This window comes from Rattus norvegicus, chromosome 17 (assembly GCF_021556685.1).
Source record: "Rattus norvegicus strain SHRSP/BbbUtx chromosome 17, alternate assembly SHRSP_T2T, whole genome shotgun sequence".
NCBI lineage: Eukaryota > Metazoa > Chordata > Mammalia > Rodentia > Muridae > Rattus > Rattus norvegicus.
The window spans coordinates 65,125,287-65,143,244 of record NC_141550.1 but is presented as its reverse complement, the minus strand read 5'-3'; the positions used below and the strand labels follow the sequence as shown (position 1 = coordinate 65,143,244).

Below are 17,958 nucleotides of genomic sequence, written 5' to 3'. Positions count from 1 at the left end.
TGTGCACACTAAACAATAGAAGGTACTTTCTTTGATAATATTTTCCAAGTAAAGCAAAACATTACAGAAATAAACTATTTTTTTAAAGGAGAGGATATTGTAATCCTAACCCTTAAGACCCAATTGCAAAAATCCAGAAGGTGAATAACAGATTTGAAGTTAAACAATAAAAATATGACCCACATTAAAAAAATGTATGTTACTTCTGTAGAATAAATATTATTAAATAAAATGTTTAATTTCTTATATTCTTTCTTCATGAAATGCTATGATGAATCCTTACTTTCTTTTCATTAACAATATTAATTTTTGCTTTAAATTTTTCATATATACATGAATGTGTGCACATGTAAGCACAGGTTCCTAAAGAGACCACAAGAGGATGTCAGATCTCTTAGAGCTGGAGTTACAGGCAGTTGTAAACTATCTCATATGGGTGTGGGGAACTGAACTTGGGTCTTCTACAGGGGCAGATAAGTGATCCTAACCATTAAGCAATCTGCCCAGCCTCAGAACCGTGTTTTCACAGTTTTATAAATCTGCTGGTAGTTGTGTCCTACCATTACAGAAGACGGCAAATCTGAGAAAGTCAAGATATCGTTCTCCTTCAACTGGATTCCACCCAATGTCTGGGTAACCCTTAGACACCAGCATCTGGCAGCTCTGCAGACCACAGCCGGCCAGATAGCGAACCACCTACAAATAAAAGATGAGCAAGGGGTTAGCCTTCACTTGGAACAAACATGCTCTGCTAAGTTTGGTGAATGCGATTATCCAGGGTGGTTTGAAACACATGCATTTCATTTATTTGTGTATACATATGTAAGTGTGTATGAGTGTAGGTGCCCAGTGAGGCCAAAAGACAGAATTGGATCTCCTGGAGCTAGAGTTGTAGGCAGCCATCCCCAACTATTTGATGTGAGTGCTAGAAACAGAACTTGAGTCCTCTAGAAGAACAGCAACCACTCTTATCCAATGAACCATTTCTCCAGCCCTATTAAAAGTATCTGTAGTCATCCATTCTATGAGAAAATAATGTTCTTGAATTCCATGCCATATACTCAAGACCTTTGCATACGAGTACCATATTATCCGGCCCATCCCTGAATGTCTAATGACCTCTGGCCCAATTCAAAACCACCTGAGTGGGTCCTCCTACAACTCACCTGATAAGGAACGGACTATAAACCATCTGAACACAGGAACTGCCTTCTGAGATGCAAAGGCATCTTTGATAGAATTGCCTTCAAATAATTCACCCATTCGATGACAGGACAGTTAAGAGAAGGGGCTTAAGTGGAGTGGGACTAACTTAGAGGTGCGTCTCCCCAGCTCTGACCAGACATGTCTCACTCACGGGGTGCATCACCTTGAGGAAGTTATTTATGCTCCTTGCATTGGTGTCAGTGTCCACAAAACTTGAGCTGTACACTGACTCTTTTCAATCAAAAAAATCTAAGATCCCAAAAGCTGTGAAATCTAAAACACTTTGAGTGTTGACATGAAGTCACAAATAGAAAAGTCTATATCTGGCCTCAGATGATAGGTGACTTTCAAAAGGCAGGCAGCCTGGGAACACTGAATCAGGTATTTTATTGTGTGTGTGTTGGGAGGGGGTAACTTTTCATAATCGAGAAAATGCTCACATCTGAATTACAATGGCCTCCAAGCATCTTGGATGGGAGACACTCAGTCTGCCTTTTGGCAGTGGCACTTTTTAGTGCTGTTGAAATTCACACATGAAAAAAAAATGGCCTCTTGGTTTATTTTTTAAGATACTTCATTTCATAGGCACGATAATAGTGTATAACATTTCATGAGGGATTATGATGTAAAAAGAAATCCATCCCCAAAGAAGCCACAGCCAATGGTGACAGGGATAACTTGGCAGAGTTCTGTCAAGCTTAAAAAATAAATGTTATAGCTACAACTCTTATGTCTGTAGCATTGAGGCAAGTGATGTTCAAGAGAATGGCCTCCTTGAGGTACTTCAATGTACCCAACATCATTCCATCCTCCTTCCATGGTACCCTGTGCTCATTGTAGCTGCTTATTCTGTAAGTTTCTAGCCCCAGATGAACTGCTTTCTCTCAATACAAATTAGCTTATATTTTCAGTAATATCCATAAACGGAATTGTGTGGCATGTACCTTCCTCTATCTGACTTCTGTTATGTGATATGATGATTCAAAACTTGTTCCCACTGCTGCATCGGTTAACACTGAATTCTTTTGTATTGCTGAATGGCAATCTATTGCATGTGGATGGATAGTCCACAGCTCCCCTTATCAATTTGCACAGTGATGTAGCTGTGGGCTATGATGGATTCCTTTCCCTTGAGCAAACCCCTAGGAATGTAAAGACTGTGTGTACAGTTCATGTAGAGAGTACATGTTTAAAGTAATAAACTGTTAGGAGGCTTTCTAGACTCACTGTGCCACATTGAATCAACAGCACCCTGGCTGGGGTGTCCACTTACCCTACATCCTCCTTTTATATTTGGTATTATCAAAGGTCCTGATACTATTTTAAGGGGTTAGTAAAATATAGAAGTAAAGTCTTCTCCTTAAGCCAGGGACGTGAAGCTTCATGACGCTGATCTGACATGGCAGGATACTAGGGAAAAGCTCACGGCCTTACGCTTGCAACCAGTCCATGCAGGTGTCCCCCAGTGCCAACACCTTTTCTGAAGCTGAGCAAGCATTTGCAAAAATGCTGATATCACCAGGAACAATACCAGTAGGGAGTGTATTTTTACAAATATATAAGTACAACAATTTTTAACCTGCAGTGTCAACTGGTGATGGAGCTCATGTATGATCATGGTACCCAAAGCCTGTAGAGATACCAAAGATGCCTTGTTTGGGGGCAGGAACATTCTATGATGTTTGTATCACAAAGATGCTATCTAACTGCATTTCTCAGAAAGTGTTTCCTGTTAAATGTGGTATGAATAAATATATATTGTGTACATGTAAATGTATATGTGTGTATGTGTATAAACAAGTGATCACATAAGTTAAAAACCAAATGAAATTCCATTTATCTACATAGACATGATATGCAAGTATTATATACTTTCAATGAAAGAAAATAAAGCCATAAAGATAAGAAGAGGCAAAGCAGCATAAGCTTCCAACTTTACATAGCAGGACTTGGAGGAGATGTGACAGGTACATATTCTGGGATGATCAGTCATAGTGAGATCTGTGTGGCTGGAACAAAGAGAAGGGGTAGGGGAGTGGGAGGCTATGGGAGCTTCCACACTGAGTGACACAGGAAACCATTGGGCAGCCCTGAGAAGAGGACGAGGGGATCCTTTAAAGAGGATAAATGTTTGTAGAGGACCAAGAGACAGGGACTCTGGGGGAAGGACCAAAGGCCACATGGAAGGTCTACAGCCATGCTTCGGGGAACATTCCATGCATGCTGACCAACTCACACGATCAGGTATTCTTAGGAACATCCAGCCTTGCAATTTCACTGGCTTCCTCACTTTAATGAATATGTGTTTATGTGATACAAAATTTATACAATGGAGGAGGAAAATATCCTTAGGGAAACTAGAACTCTATTATTAAATAAAATATCAGATATCATGGGAAAAAACTATGCCTGTCATAGGAAGGTGATTCCTATTTCACAGAAAATATTTATGGTAAGACAGACAGACAAACTCTCCTAAACTTCTTAATCTTTATCCAACCTACTGATCCAGAATGGAGAACAGGATTATGTCAAATATAAGACATTACAGAATTATAGCCACAAGTATGATTTAACTCATTACATCACAGGTAGTGAAGTAAGCCCAAGATAACTCCACCAAAGGTACAGTCCAAATAGGAGCATGGCTCACCTTCTCCAGATCCGGCTCTCGTAGAGCAAGGGCAAGCTCATTGTTATCCATCACTGACGCTGCGGCCACGTCTAATGGAGTTGAACCTCTCATGGCTGGTGAGGCTAATTCAAACGAAGAGGAAATAATACCTGGATTGTGCTGGAGCTAGGAGTACAGTGTAAGAAAACACACCTTTCCCACACTTCATACCTAAATAGCATATATATGATACGAAATCTATGTAAGATCTTTGACAATCAAAAAATGTGTATGCTTATTGTGACTGAAATAAATGCGGACTGTGATAGAACTCAGTTGCACAAATGAACATTCAAGACTTCAAGGTCTTAATCAGGTTTAGTGATGAGAATACTTCAGATCTGCTCTGATTCTTAAAACATACAATGCACTACAGCAACCATGCACTTGGGTGTTTGGGTGTTACGATCATTAAAACTGATATAAACTAGACAGTATAAAAAAATCTTCTCATGTGGCAAACCTCTGGGCATGTCTGAGGATGCAATTTTAGAGTGAACTGAATGATGGGAAGACCCACTCTACAAATGGTTGGTACCGTTCCATGGGCAGAGGGCCTGGAATGAATTAAAACAAAACAAAGCAAAACAAGACAAGATAAAGACAGCTGAGTGCTGCCTGCATCCTCCTTGCTTCTTAATTTGCGCAGATATCAGCAAAGAGCCTCACCATCCTAGATACTGTCATATCAGACAGTGGCCACAGCCACCAATCCCTCCTCCCAATAACACTTTATACCCACAAAGTGTGAGGTAGATAAACCCTTCCTTCTTTTAAGTTTCATTCTGTCAGATAATGCAACAGTGATGTGTCTACTATTTAAGTCAAAATTGGTATCTTTGTCTAGGGTGCAGTTACAAGCAGTTGTGAGTCACCTAACATGGGTTCTAGGCTCAGAACACCAGTCCTCTATAGAAGAAGCAAGTGTTTGAAACCAATGAGCCATCGCTCAAGCTCCTGTCTGGGTCATTTTTTTCTTTTAAAGACTAAATTCATATCATACATTAACTTACCAAGACCAACACTGCTGTTTTCCAGTAAATAACTGAGATGATCAAACATGGCTTTCTGATTCTGCCTACTTATACGACAGAAGTAACAGAGAAAACGGCAGCAGTTGGCCACCATCTTGGGGAAGGTGATTTCCTATAAAAAGAGTACCTGGTTAGTTGCTGAAACAAACAATAGAATTGAGCTCTGAAGGTGAGGCCACAAGGGCAGTGTCAACCCATTTGCACCCATGAAAACCAAGCTCAGACACTGAAAACCTTCAAACAGTTCTCCAGCCACTGGACATCAGGTCTGACACCCAAACCCATCTGCATTAACGGAACCAGACTACAGAGACAAGGCTACGTATGCTACCTGGGTACATGACTGTCTGTGCCTACCTGAGAAACTATATGATCCCTCTGGCTCTGTTTTATACAATTCATAAAATATGGTTGTTAAAAATGTAGGAACAGGAGGGAAAGATACACTGAACTTGGAGTCTCATAATGGGATGTTTTTATCACCATCAACTCTTGTTGTTGATGATGATGTCCCAGGGCTTCACAACCTGCCTGCTCTAGACACTACTTCTTTGCCAAGATTCTGGCCAGAAGGCCCATCTGGTCAGCACCTAGGGTAAGTTCTCAACTTCCCTAATGCTGTGACCCTTTAATACTGTCCTTCATGTTGTGGTGACCCCCCACCATAAAATTATTTTCATTGCTACTCATAACCGTAACTTTGCTTCTGTTATGAATTGTAGTGTAAATATCTGATAGGCAGGCTATCTGATATACAACCCCTGTGGCCCCATTAGGGTTGCAACCCACGGGTCAAGAACTGCTGCCCTAGATGCTTCTTCCTGAACTCAATACATTGTAAAGGTCTTTATATGTCTGTCTGTCTGTCTGTCTGTCTGTCTGTCTGTCTGTGGGGCAGGGAAAACCTAGGCATAGACATACTGTAAAGAACACATGTTGTGATTTAAATTCAGGCATGACCTTTCCATCTCGGGTTATGAGATTGTGCTGGTTTACATGGAGTGATGGAGCACTTTGCTGTGCTCTTCCACCTAAGGATCTGGGTTTTTCAGACTATATTGGAAATTGTACATACTAAAAGGTTAACTTTAAAGTCTAACCACAAACCCTTTCCAGAACAACCCTGTCTAAGCATTGATTTTGGTTCAGAAATTTAGAGAATCCATCTGTTGTATGAATCATAGTTGAGTCTGAAGGATAGGTATGTACCTTGTACTTATGACAAGATGGGATGTAATACTGAAATATTTATATGCTTTTTGTAAGTCACTAAATATCCTTTAAGAGGACTCATTTAGGAGACAACAAATGACAAAGCACAATATAGAAATTTCTTTCTCAATTATTAAAGAAAATCAAATAGCCAACTACAACTCTTAGACTCGGGAATATGAGAGAGAGAGAGAGAGAGAGAGAGAGAGAGAGAGAGAGAGAGAGAGAGAGAGAGAGAGAGAAGAGAGAAGAAGAGAGAGAAGAGAGAAGAAGAGAGAAGAAGAGAGAAGAAGAGAGAAGAAGAGAGAATATCAGTGTTTCTTAAACACAAGTTCACTAAATAAAGGTAAGAAATAATCACTCTTGTAGTTTCTTTGCAACATGGCTCCTAAAGTCAAGGCTTCAGTTTACCTTGGACTCCCCACCTCCAAGGACGTTCACCATGACTTCCATCACTGTTTCGTGCATCCCAAGGGCCCTCATGAGATTGGGATGCTGATAAAACACCTTGTTATTCATAATATCCCTAGAAAGAACACAATTACAACAGTGTTATTTTCTAATAAACAGTGAAGTCTGTGACTTGCCTAAATGTAATGCTTACTCTCTGAGAGAGAAACCGGATGCATGTGAAGTCAGAAGTACAAACAGACCCCCTCCTCTGATTGTGATGGACAATAAAAGAGACTACAGCAGGTGGAACTTTGAATGATTCTAAGGTCATTTCTGGTTAAAATATTACATTGTGGTATTCTCAAGGAGCTTTATCCTGAACCAGAAGCAATCACTATTTGTAACTACAAAGAAGTACTGTAGACATCTATCAGAAACAACAATCAACACAAGAGTTTTCTAACAATATTTTCTTCTTACCTCCAAAACAATAAGATTTCTTTATCTCTCTCTGTCTCTGTCTATCTCTGCCTCTATCAAACACACACACACACACACACACACACACACACACACACACACACACTGAAATCTGTTTTTCATTTCTTTCCCTGTATCATTCACATACAGGTTTGCTGACAGTACATATTTTAAGTTGTTCTTCTAGACAAATGAGCTTCCAAGAAGGTAAATTGGCATTTATGAAGCATATCTTTTTTTAACCACAAAAGTAGAATTTTATTCCCTAGTAATTTTCATTTATAACACTAATGAACAATTTATTTGTTAATGGAACATATTGTTGCTAATGTGTTTATTTAACAAGTAATCTCCAAATCCTAGAAGACTTTGTTTTTCATTAGCTTAATTAAAAAAACATTTCTCATATATAAGAGGCTTCCTTAGGTTACATTCAAATATTAGGACCCAAATAACACTTAATCTCATTCCATTATAGGGATTTATTCCAATAATCTTTGCTTATTGGCATAGATTTTTCTGCTTTTTAACATATCACAATTAGCACTCGTATATTTTCAACATGTACCCATCATGGTGAATGTGAAATACAATCTTCCAGTCTATTTTTATAAATTTAAATATTACTAGGCTCATGAGCAGTACACAGTATTGTTCTGCGAGATGACAACATATATCAGTGATAACGATGCCATCAGTAATGATTCGCTTAAGTCCTCTGGACTGTGTTTCAGTTTTATACAAGAGAAAAAAGTCTTTTTCTCTTCATTATGTGTATGTGTTATGTGTGTGGGTGTACACTTTAGATGCTGATAAAAGACCCCAGAATACTTGGAATACTCGACCTTTCTGACATTTATCTAATTATGTTCTATTTGTTTTTGTTTGAGATGATGTCTCATTATGTAGACCAGGCTGGCCACAAATTGACAGATATCACCTGCCTCTCCCTCGCAAGTGCTAGAATTAAAGGTATGTTTCCATGCCTGGCCCTAATTATAATTTTCTAAGAATCTTCTACCGCTGTACATTCCAGATCTCTACAGTTTTTCTACATTTTTCTCTTGAACCACATATAATCTACATTTTGATGATGGTGGTGGTGGTAGTGGTGATATTACCATTTTGATTTCTTAAATTAGAACCCTGACTTTAGAATACCTTTCTGTGATCACTGGGAGAAAACATGATGGCTTCACTCACACTCCTCAAGATGAGGCATCAATGTTAACCCCTAACGTTCATGAAATATAAACTCATGATGTTGAATCCTCAGAACTTGGTTCCCCCTCTCCTCCTTTTCCCAGAATCCAATGGATGGAGACAGCTTTCTTATTTACCTCCTGTGCTAAATGGTCATCTGCCAGTGTCACAGATTTAATGTGTTTTTTTATATAACTGGGCATTATTGAGGGGCTGAAAAATAGCCTAGCTGCTGTGTGCCAACACTATATCAGCATCTTTTGTCACTTTTTTAATGTATTGTTCAATGTGAAAAGGTACATGTCAGTCCATTCTGTGCAAAATGTCTTCTGGATACCACAGGGACTCTCAAAAGCCACGATTGCCTGTATAAGACCTGCCTAAGACTACATCCAGTGCAGGAGAAAGCTCACAAGGCCAGAACCCTAACTGAGAAGCTCTATGAAGTAAGTGACTGCTGGGGAATCAAGAACCAGTTTTCATCAGGGATAAGTCCCCTCCACTAGGTTGCCTGTGACACAGTGAGCAATTTTCTGATTTGGTTTAAAAGCTTAATCTCTAGGAAAAAATACTTGATGTCATCCCATAATCTAGTCAAAGTTACGGTATCGGTGACCTGGCATTACGAACTTGAGAAGAAATGCACAAGAGGAAGACAGCTACAGCTACATATTTACCCTAATCCTCGGATCATCAGCTTCTCTTCTTCTTTGCCCATCCTCACACTCAGCAGGGATCGGATCTGACCAAGTGATGCAAGCAGATTGATGGTGTCCTCCACAGAGACGCCGTTGATAGTGTAGGTCTTTGGCAGTGCTCGAACGAGACCCCCAATGCCATCATACTGCCGGTGCAGCAGCACAAACATAGCCCTCACCAGCTCAGGGTCCTCGATGACAGACTCTTGAGCCCACCGCACCATAGTCTCAGAAATGAGTTGCTGGAGGCTGGCTGCATGGCAGGTTTGTGTCAAGTAGTTAGAGAATACACATTAGACATTTTAACTGCAGAACCTCAGAGCTTCGAATTAGCATCACAATAGTTACGACACTTTAAGAACGCTTGAAATAGTCTTGATAAGTGTTATTTAAATATTATTATTCTTTACAGAGAGACCATAGGTAATTTATTAAGGATAAAATACAAGCACTTCTGACTAGATAATATTTTTATAATTAAGATGAGTTATTTCAGAATTACAGGCTGTAATGATTTGAATGAGAAATGTTCTTCATAGGTTCATGTATTTGAATACTTGGTTTCCAGTGGGTGGTGCACTTTTGGGAAGGTTATGGACTCGTCAAGGGGTAGAGCCTTGTTAGAGGAAGTATGTCACAGGGGGGTGTGTTTTGAGGTTTTTATAACCTGGTCCTGCTTCCTGTGATCAATGAAATGTGTCAGATAGCCTCATGATCCTTTTCCAAGCTTCCTCACCATGATGGACTTTACCCCATGAAAATTGTTAGGTCAACTATAACTTTCCTTAGCTTTTTCCCAAGTATTTTTGTCAGAACAGCAGAAAAAATGAGAACTACTGTTGAGAGCCCACAAATCTGTCAAACAGCACAAGGAACCAAAACTTTTACTTTCATGAAGTTTTTCCTCTGACTTTCCTCCCAGAAGGTATGATACCACACCAGCTCTAGAGGTCCTTTGTGGGAAACTCAAGGTTGTGCTTGGATACCCAGCGAGCTCCTTGATTAAGTTGTCTGCAGCATAGATTATTACATCAATATGGTTTTACTTAAATTTGGATCTAAACTGTCACTTAAAATACCTCTAAAAGGGTTTGATTGTTCAGTTTTAACTAAACTGAAAAAAAAATCATATCAGGCAAACAAGGCTATCTTGGCATAGTATGCAACACAGTCTCTTTTAAATAGAAATTTCCAAATGACTTTAAGTAAAATAGAGACATGTAAATTAGTTAGGGTACAAGTGGCTAGTGTAAGGCTTACTTTCTCTCATTAATATATCAGCATGCTCTCAAATGAAGCTATCTATGTTGTACCTGCATATCATTTATGGAAAAAAAACCTACTAAATGCATCCAAACAGAAACAGTGTAAACAAATGTCAATATATCCCCACGTCTCAAAATCTCATTGTCATGATAATAGGCAAAAGCCATAGACACATTAGCAAATATGCATGGTTAGGAACTGAGAACACTGGCTGAAGATAGCCTACCTCTAATCTTGTTGTGTCTCTAAATGATAATTTTATGAATAGTCTTTTTTACTTTTTTCTAGAAAGAACCTTTATGAAACCAGTACTGTATCTTAAAATTGGTAGGATAATCGAAATGCAGTGATAAGAATGTGATACAAATAGATTTGGTTCATGACCCCTTCAGAATTAAAGTATACTTTTGAAGAACTCAGAGTTCAATAGGGCTGACTTATGTGGTTCCAAGGACCAGCAGCCATTTTCTTGATCAAACAGTAAACAGTTAACTAGAGGTGATAGTAATTGTTTAGAGGTGGTCTCTGAAGCTTAGAAAAGGCTTCACAACCAAATAGAGCCATAGTTACATATATACATATGTATACTATATGTGTGTGTGTGTGTGTGTGTGTGTGTGTGTATAGTGTCAAAAGGAATGGCTTAACTTTATATAAGTATTTAAAAATTGTGTACATTATTTACCTATGAAGGCTAAGTTGTTCTCTTTATTTCTCTGTGTATACATATTTGTTTACATTTGTCTACATGTATATACATGAATATAAGTATGGTTGGGGCCAAAGACTTATGTTGATGTCATCCTGGGGAGTTCTCTCCTTTGTCTTTTGAGTTGGGGGTCTCTCAACAGCTTTAAGCTAAATACTTCAGATAGACTAGCTAGAAAGCCAAGTCCCAAGGATACCCTGTTTTTACCTCCTAAGCAATGGGGTGATAGGTGTATACTGCTGCTTTTTTGCATGGATGCTAGGTATACAAAATCTGATCTTCGTGCTTGCACTGCAAGTATGCTTCCTCTTGGTAGTCTGTGACCAAACACCTAAAATGTTAGATCTGCAGGGAGCCCATGCCCTCCACAATGCAGTTACCTCCCAAACTGGTCCTATGAGTACAGCTGAGGCAACCATCTACTTCTGGGTTCTATAGCGATTGACTTAAGAAGCTGATCCTTGAAAGTTGGGGCCTCCTACTGAATGGGTGTTCATTCTGAGGATGAATAAATATCTCTGAGCACTAGACCAGGACCCTTTCAGATGCTTACAGGACTTTCTGGAGTCACTTGCGACTGGTTTTTCAGCTTGCTTTTTCTTCAGGTAGGTCACCTTTTCTACCAGGGACAGCAGACGTCCTCTGATTGTTAAGTCATTGCTTCCGTCTAGAGATCCATCTTCATCCAGTTCAATTCCTGGCATTAACAGCAGGGGGAGCAGAAAGGGGAAGCCCTTTAAAACAGTACAAGAGTTGGGAGCTAACCTCAGGCTCTCCGGCTTTTCTGTCATCAGCTTCCAGTGAGGCCTCATACACCGGGCTATCTCTCTCCAGAGCACTCCAAAATGCTTCACTTCTCAGCATCTCTCCTCCCCCTCCTTCCTTTCCCCCCCAGTTCTTGTTATCCCAGGACCATTAACAATCGGGGCACACTCATATTGAATGAAGAACAAAAAGGCACCATGAGGAGACAAAATCAATTCTACCCTTTGCCTGACCTTTGCCGCATCAAAGACTTTGAATACTGTTTGCCTGAACCTTATCCTAGCTGTCTAAAATTCCTAGTACTTCTATTCCCCTCTCTGCTAAGTATCTCAGTGTTTTCACTGAGAGCTAGAGAGAAAAGGCATAACAAGATGCCCTAAGCCAGGGAATATTTTGTACCTACAGCAATAATTCTGCTGTTTGGGGTAAATTTTATTGATGTTATATAGACAGCCTAATATATAGGCAAACAGGCTTTCATTCATAAAATTAATGTACAGTGTGATATTCTTAATCTCTTCCAGAAAAAGATAAGCATAAGCTGACTGGTGCCATATCTGTCATTCATATAATATGCATATGCATATGTATATGTGTATGTAGTTAGTTCTTTACTTATATCTGTTTATCTACATCACTGGAAAAATTACAAATTAATTTTCTGCCATTGAAACTCAAACTTTTTTTAAAAAGATTTATTCATTTATTATATATAAGTACACTGTAGCTGTTTTCAGATACACCAGAAGAGGGCATCGGATCTCTTTACAGATGGTTGTGAGCCACCATGTGGTTGCTGGGAATTGAACTCAGGACCTCTGGAAGAGCAGTTGGTGCTCTTAACCACTGAGCCATCTCTCCAGCCCCCGAAACTCAAACTTTTATTACATCATGTCATAAGGAAACACAAGCCTCTGTTTGTTTGATTATTGTTATTCAACTAATTTCCTTAGCAGGTTAGTTGGTGGGCATGCCTTGACAGTCTTGATTGTCAATTGATATAGAAGTATAAGCCCACTATGGGCGTTACCATTCCCTATGAAGGTAGTGCTGGGATGTGCTGGAGAGCTAGCTAATCATAGACCCGAATAAGTCAACAAGCAGCATTTCCTACACAATTTCTTTAGGTTCTTGCTTGGATTCTGGCCCTAATTTCCCTCAGTGATGGACTATGACCTAGAACCATAAGATAAAGCCAAATACATATTTTCCTCTCCTAAATTGCTGTTGGTCATGGTATTATTTGGCACAGCAACAGAGATCATCAGAACAAAAAGTTTACCACAGTGAGTCATCAGGTCCTCATGGAAATCTAGGAGTTGGTCTCGGATTTCTTCAGGGCAGGGGCATTCACTTTTATCATCCTTAAAATTGAGAAGCATATTGATCTGGAAGAGGAAAACAACAAGAGAGGACCAACAAGAGAGGGAAGAATGGTGAATCTGAATGCAGGAGCCTTCCAAATCGCATTTCTCATGTGCAGAGATTACTCCCCTTGATAAGTGAAAGCCATTGTCTATCGTTCAGTCCAACTAGCATCGCAAAATATGTCAATTTCTCCTGGGTATTGGGAGATGGAGAATAGTTGTAAATGTGTAGAATCCTCTTCTATTAATGAGTCCATTAATGTCAGACTCACATACATTTTATAGCTTAAGTACAGGTGTTTTTAGGGGCTAGATAGGTAGGAATGCTTTCTGTCCTTACAAAGGACACCAGTTTAGTTCTGAGTGTCCCTATCAGGTAACTTATAACTTCTTGTCACTTTCCTCCAGGAGATCTGACACCTTCTTCTGGCTTCAAGGTGTTACATACACACCTATATACACAAAGCATAAACTTCTACACACACACACACATACACACACACACACATACACTCACACACATAAAATCATTTTGAAATATTTGATTGTATTCTGCACAATTTATTATGCTCCTCATAACCGTTATTTTCTAACACTGGCACATTCTGCATATTTCAAAGAAGGCTTTTGAGAAGGTTACCAATTCAAAGAGAAGAAAAGTTCTAAACACAATAGAAAAGCTACACAATAGCTAAGCTGATGTTGATATTCATGTTTTATTCAAACTCGGGACTCTCTCTCCCATCTGCTTAAGTTTTAGTACCAATAATATTAAATTCACAAACTAAGATAAGAGGGCTTTGATGTCCTCCTATATTTTTCTTTTGAAAATGTTTATAGTTTATAATGTCCTTTTATTACAGATTTGAGATAATAACAGATTCATATGCTCTTAGGAGACATAATACAGAGAGATCAAACATGTATAATTTGGCTGCTGGTGCCAGCATTTCTCCAGTTGGGAAGAATTCTAAAGTCTTATCTCTACCCGTGTCCCTTTAATCTCCATTTACAATATAGTGATCTTAAATTCTCTACACACTCAGTTAGACAGCAAAAGATAGTTGTATAACGTCTACTTAACCCCCAAACAATATTTGGATAAAGCTGAGGTAAGAAAAGGTGTGTAAGCCTAACACTTTCCAGTGTTTGGTTTTGGTTTGTTTTCATTTTTCTTTCTCTATTCTCTTCTGTCACTTTTCTTTTCTTCTGATTAAAAAAAAATCGTCTTTAGCTTTTTTTTTTAAATAGCATATCCAAGATTCCCTAGCTTCTTTACATTTTATTGTATTTAAGTGTGTGTGTGTGTGTGTGTGTGTGTGTGTGTGTGTGTGTGTGGTGTGGTGTGCAGATGCCGTAGAGATCAGAAAAGGTTGTCATATCCACTGGAGCTAGAGTTACAAGTGGTTGCGAGCCACTACATGTGGAAGCTTTGAACCAAACTTGAGTCTTCCTGAAGAGGAGGAGGCAGACATAACCTCCATATCATGCCTCAAGCCTCTTATCTTTAAGTGTCTCAATGCTCACTTCCTCTTGAAAGGTCTTTTGCACAGCATGTAGAACTCTGTGCTGACAGGTTTTCTTTCTGTGGTAGAGACACATCTTCCACCTCATGCTGGCCCCATCTTCTCTGAAAACAACCTACCGTTATTCAGACTTATCTTCCCTCTGCCTGTAAGACTTCATTTCTTTCCAAACTTGTTTCTTGGCTGTATTTTTTCAGAAATTCAGCTATAATATTCATTGGTGTGAAATCCTTTGGGCTGCACTAGCTTCTTGAATCTCTAGTTTCATATCCTTTAGAGGAAGAGTTCTCAACCTGTGGGTCACATCCCCTTTGTGGGTCAAATGACCCCTCCTTGGGGGTCACATACCATATATCCTGCCTATCAGATATTTACATTACAATTCATAACAGTAACAAACTTAGTTATGAAGTAGACATGACATGATTGTATGGTTGGGAGTCACCACAACATGAGGAACTGTATTCGAGGGCTGCAGCTTTAGGAAGGCTGAGCTCAAGCCACCGCTTTAGAGAATTTGATATTTTAAGACATTTTTTGTTCAGTGACCTTTTTTTTCGGTTTGCCTATTGCTCCTCTTTTGCAGCTCAATATCACGCTGAGATGCTTGTCTCTCTTTGCTGTCTCTTTTCTCTCTTTTCCTCCAAGGATTCTTTTGCGCTGCTCTCTTCCAAGTTAAAATGCCACCTCTGCTGTCTCCATTCTGTTCTCTGGGCCACTTCTCTTCCTAGCTATTGTATTTTTTTAATCTAAAATGCCCTGGGTTCTTCTTGGGCCCTTTCTTCTTTGCTAAGATCTTATTTTTCTACTAGAGAAGGTTAGTGAGTACAGTTTTGTCATGATAGGAAGAGCTGCAGTCTCAGAGTAGGTTTCTTTTTTCACTTAACCTTCTCCTGGCTGTGGGTCAAAAGAGAGATTTTTTAACTCAAATATGAACATTTTCAGTGTGATGCAATGAACTCTGGTTCTTACTCAAACTCCCATGTTAGAGAGCTTTCTCTGACACTAACCAATGGGAGACCTAAAGAAAGGGCCCTGGGGCTACGGACCCTTTCTTCTACAAGGTGTCAAAGTGAAAGAACCTTGTGTCTGCTCCTTCAGTGGAGGGTTTCTATTATTTGAAGTGACCTGGGCCAGTACAAGTTGACCCGTCTGTGGTTGAGTATAATCACTATTTGTGGAACCTCAAGTTGTGCCATCCTGACTTCCTTGAACCAACTCTAGTTGACCTGATGCCTTTTAGTGATTAGTTACTTATCAGATAGTATAACCATATCTCACTAAATGATTAGTAATAGTTTGCTTCGACCAGGTAAATTGAAACTGAGACTGTTGATCAAATGAATATAGCTAATTTCAACAGAGCAGAAAGGAAAGGCCACTCGTAACTTATCATGAGATTTTTTTGTAATGCACAGATCCTGACTGCTCCAAAACTCCAAAATGAGAAAGAAGCTCTTCAATTACACTCTGGTACCTGCTCCTGTGGTGGTGACCGGAACTCCTTGGTTTTCCTGGCAGTGAGTGCAGCAGACATGTTTAAGGCTTGCATGACTTCATTATACCTGAACCGCTGATTGTCTTGGAGTTTGGCTACAAAGTCATCTGAAAAGGCTACAATGGCTTCTATCCGGTGCCGAACCTGGCAGTCACAGAGGTACTGAAGCAAGAGGCACATCTGAGAAGATCATTTAAAAGACATAGCATTAATATTTAATGTTTATCAAGTCATAACCAGTGTTAAATATTCTGTTTCCTAGTCTCTCTAAAACACAGAATCCTAGTACTTCACCAGCAGAAGCGTGTTTAGTAATTCTGAGTGAAACTAACATGTACAAGCCAGCAGAGTAGATGCATGCCCCTGGAGTGAGGTAACCATCAGAAGTCCTCTTCAGTACCACAGGCAGAGCAGCCAATGGATAAACAAGGAAGAGTTTACAAAGGGGTCTTCTGGGAGAGTTTTCACCATCGGTTGGAAAGTAGAAGACCTTTCCTTCAAAACACTTTTAATTGGGTTATAACTCAATTGTTAGAGGAAGGACATGGTAATGTACCTTTAGGAGAAAAAGCATAGAGTAAACACTGCTGAACAGAAAGACACCACTGAATCCCTGATCTAGGGCCAGAATAGAATATAGTGGTCATATATAAGCTGATTATGAGGTGAAAGTTCACTGCTTAAGCAGCTAGCTAGGTGATTTCTCATAGAAAACCAAGCAAATTTTAATGGGTAGAGTATTTGTTGAGAAATGTTTGTTGATGAACGTGTCTGGAGATGTGGCTTTGTGGTAGAATGCTTACCCTGAAGTATTAGCCAAGGGTGTAATTCCAAGCAACACAAGAAAACAAAACAAAACGAAACAAACGCACAAAAACTCGGGGGCTGAAGAGACGGCTGAGCTAAGAGAGCCTGTTGCTCTTTCCAGAGGCTTTGAGCTGAGTTCTCAGCCCTGTGTCAGGTGGATGACAACTTCCTAACTCAAGCTCCTGGGGGATCTGACGCTCTAGTACAGCTTCTGTAGGTACCTGCTCTCATATGTCTATACCCCACACACACATATTCATACATGTAAACAAAATTAAATATTTTTAGAAAGTAAGTTGCCTATAAAAGAATGAGTCTAATTTAGAAAAACCACTACTATACTTAACACCCTTTTGTAGCAAAAAGAAAACCTTAAAAATAAAAATCCCACATGTCAATTGGTATGATCATTTCAACGCTCAATCTCATCTTTCTCCTCCAAGTCTATTGTCAAAGTACAGGGCACTATGAGGCTACTATGCCCTCGGGTCTGAACAAGTCTGACTGCTTTCTGAAGAAACAGACTCTGGGCTGCTACATTCACCTCTGCTTTCCTTGGAGCCACCACCTGGCCTCTCCAGCCTCAGGCCCTTTGCTGTGCTGCCTGCTCTGTGTACAAAGCTCCTGGGTCCCTCTACCCAATCCCTCTGGTTACCCCTATGGAATCTCTGCTTCTCTACCTGACCTCAGCTGAAAAATCGCCACCTACAAAGACCCTTCCTTCTCTTTCTGACAGAATTCCAAAAGATCTTTCTCCTAGCGATTCATCTTATACTTCAGACAACCAGATGAATTTTGACAATGACATCAAAAAGAAATTCAATCGGCAGGTACAAATTTCCCTAGAGACTGTGCACTTCTGGAAGGCAGAATTCATACCTGTTTCCTTCTCTCTACACCAAGCACATGGTCCGGAATGTGACTTCCATTGATGCTGACTGAGTTGATGAGCAAAACTAGTAATACCAAAGAACTAATACCAATGAACTAAAACCAATAAACTAATGCCAACTGAACTAGAACCAAAGAACTAAAACCAATAAACTAATGCCAACTGAACTAGAACCAAAGAACTAAAACCAATAAACTAATGCCAACTGAACTAGAACCAATGAACTAA

At 39.6% G+C, this 17,958-nt stretch overlaps 1 protein-coding gene across 4 annotated transcripts in view; it reads right to left on the bottom strand.

Annotated features, from left to right (window-relative positions):
* The window catches only part of Ryr2 (ryanodine receptor 2), a 593,362-nt gene that overhangs the window by 170,083 nt on the left and 405,321 nt on the right, over positions 1–17,958 (bottom strand). For all 4 annotated transcript variants that reach the window (XM_087591546.1, NM_032078.3, NM_001191043.3 and 1 more), the window contains 8 exon segments: positions 16,011–16,211; positions 12,923–13,028; positions 11,429–11,572; positions 8,880–9,153; positions 6,538–6,652; positions 4,894–5,026; positions 3,860–3,963; positions 561–696 (listed from right to left, as the gene is read on the bottom strand). In XM_087591546.1, coding sequence (XP_087447672.1) covers positions 561–696; positions 3,860–3,963; positions 4,894–5,026; positions 6,538–6,652; positions 8,880–9,153; positions 11,429–11,572; positions 12,923–13,028; positions 16,011–16,211 — 1,213 coding nt within the window.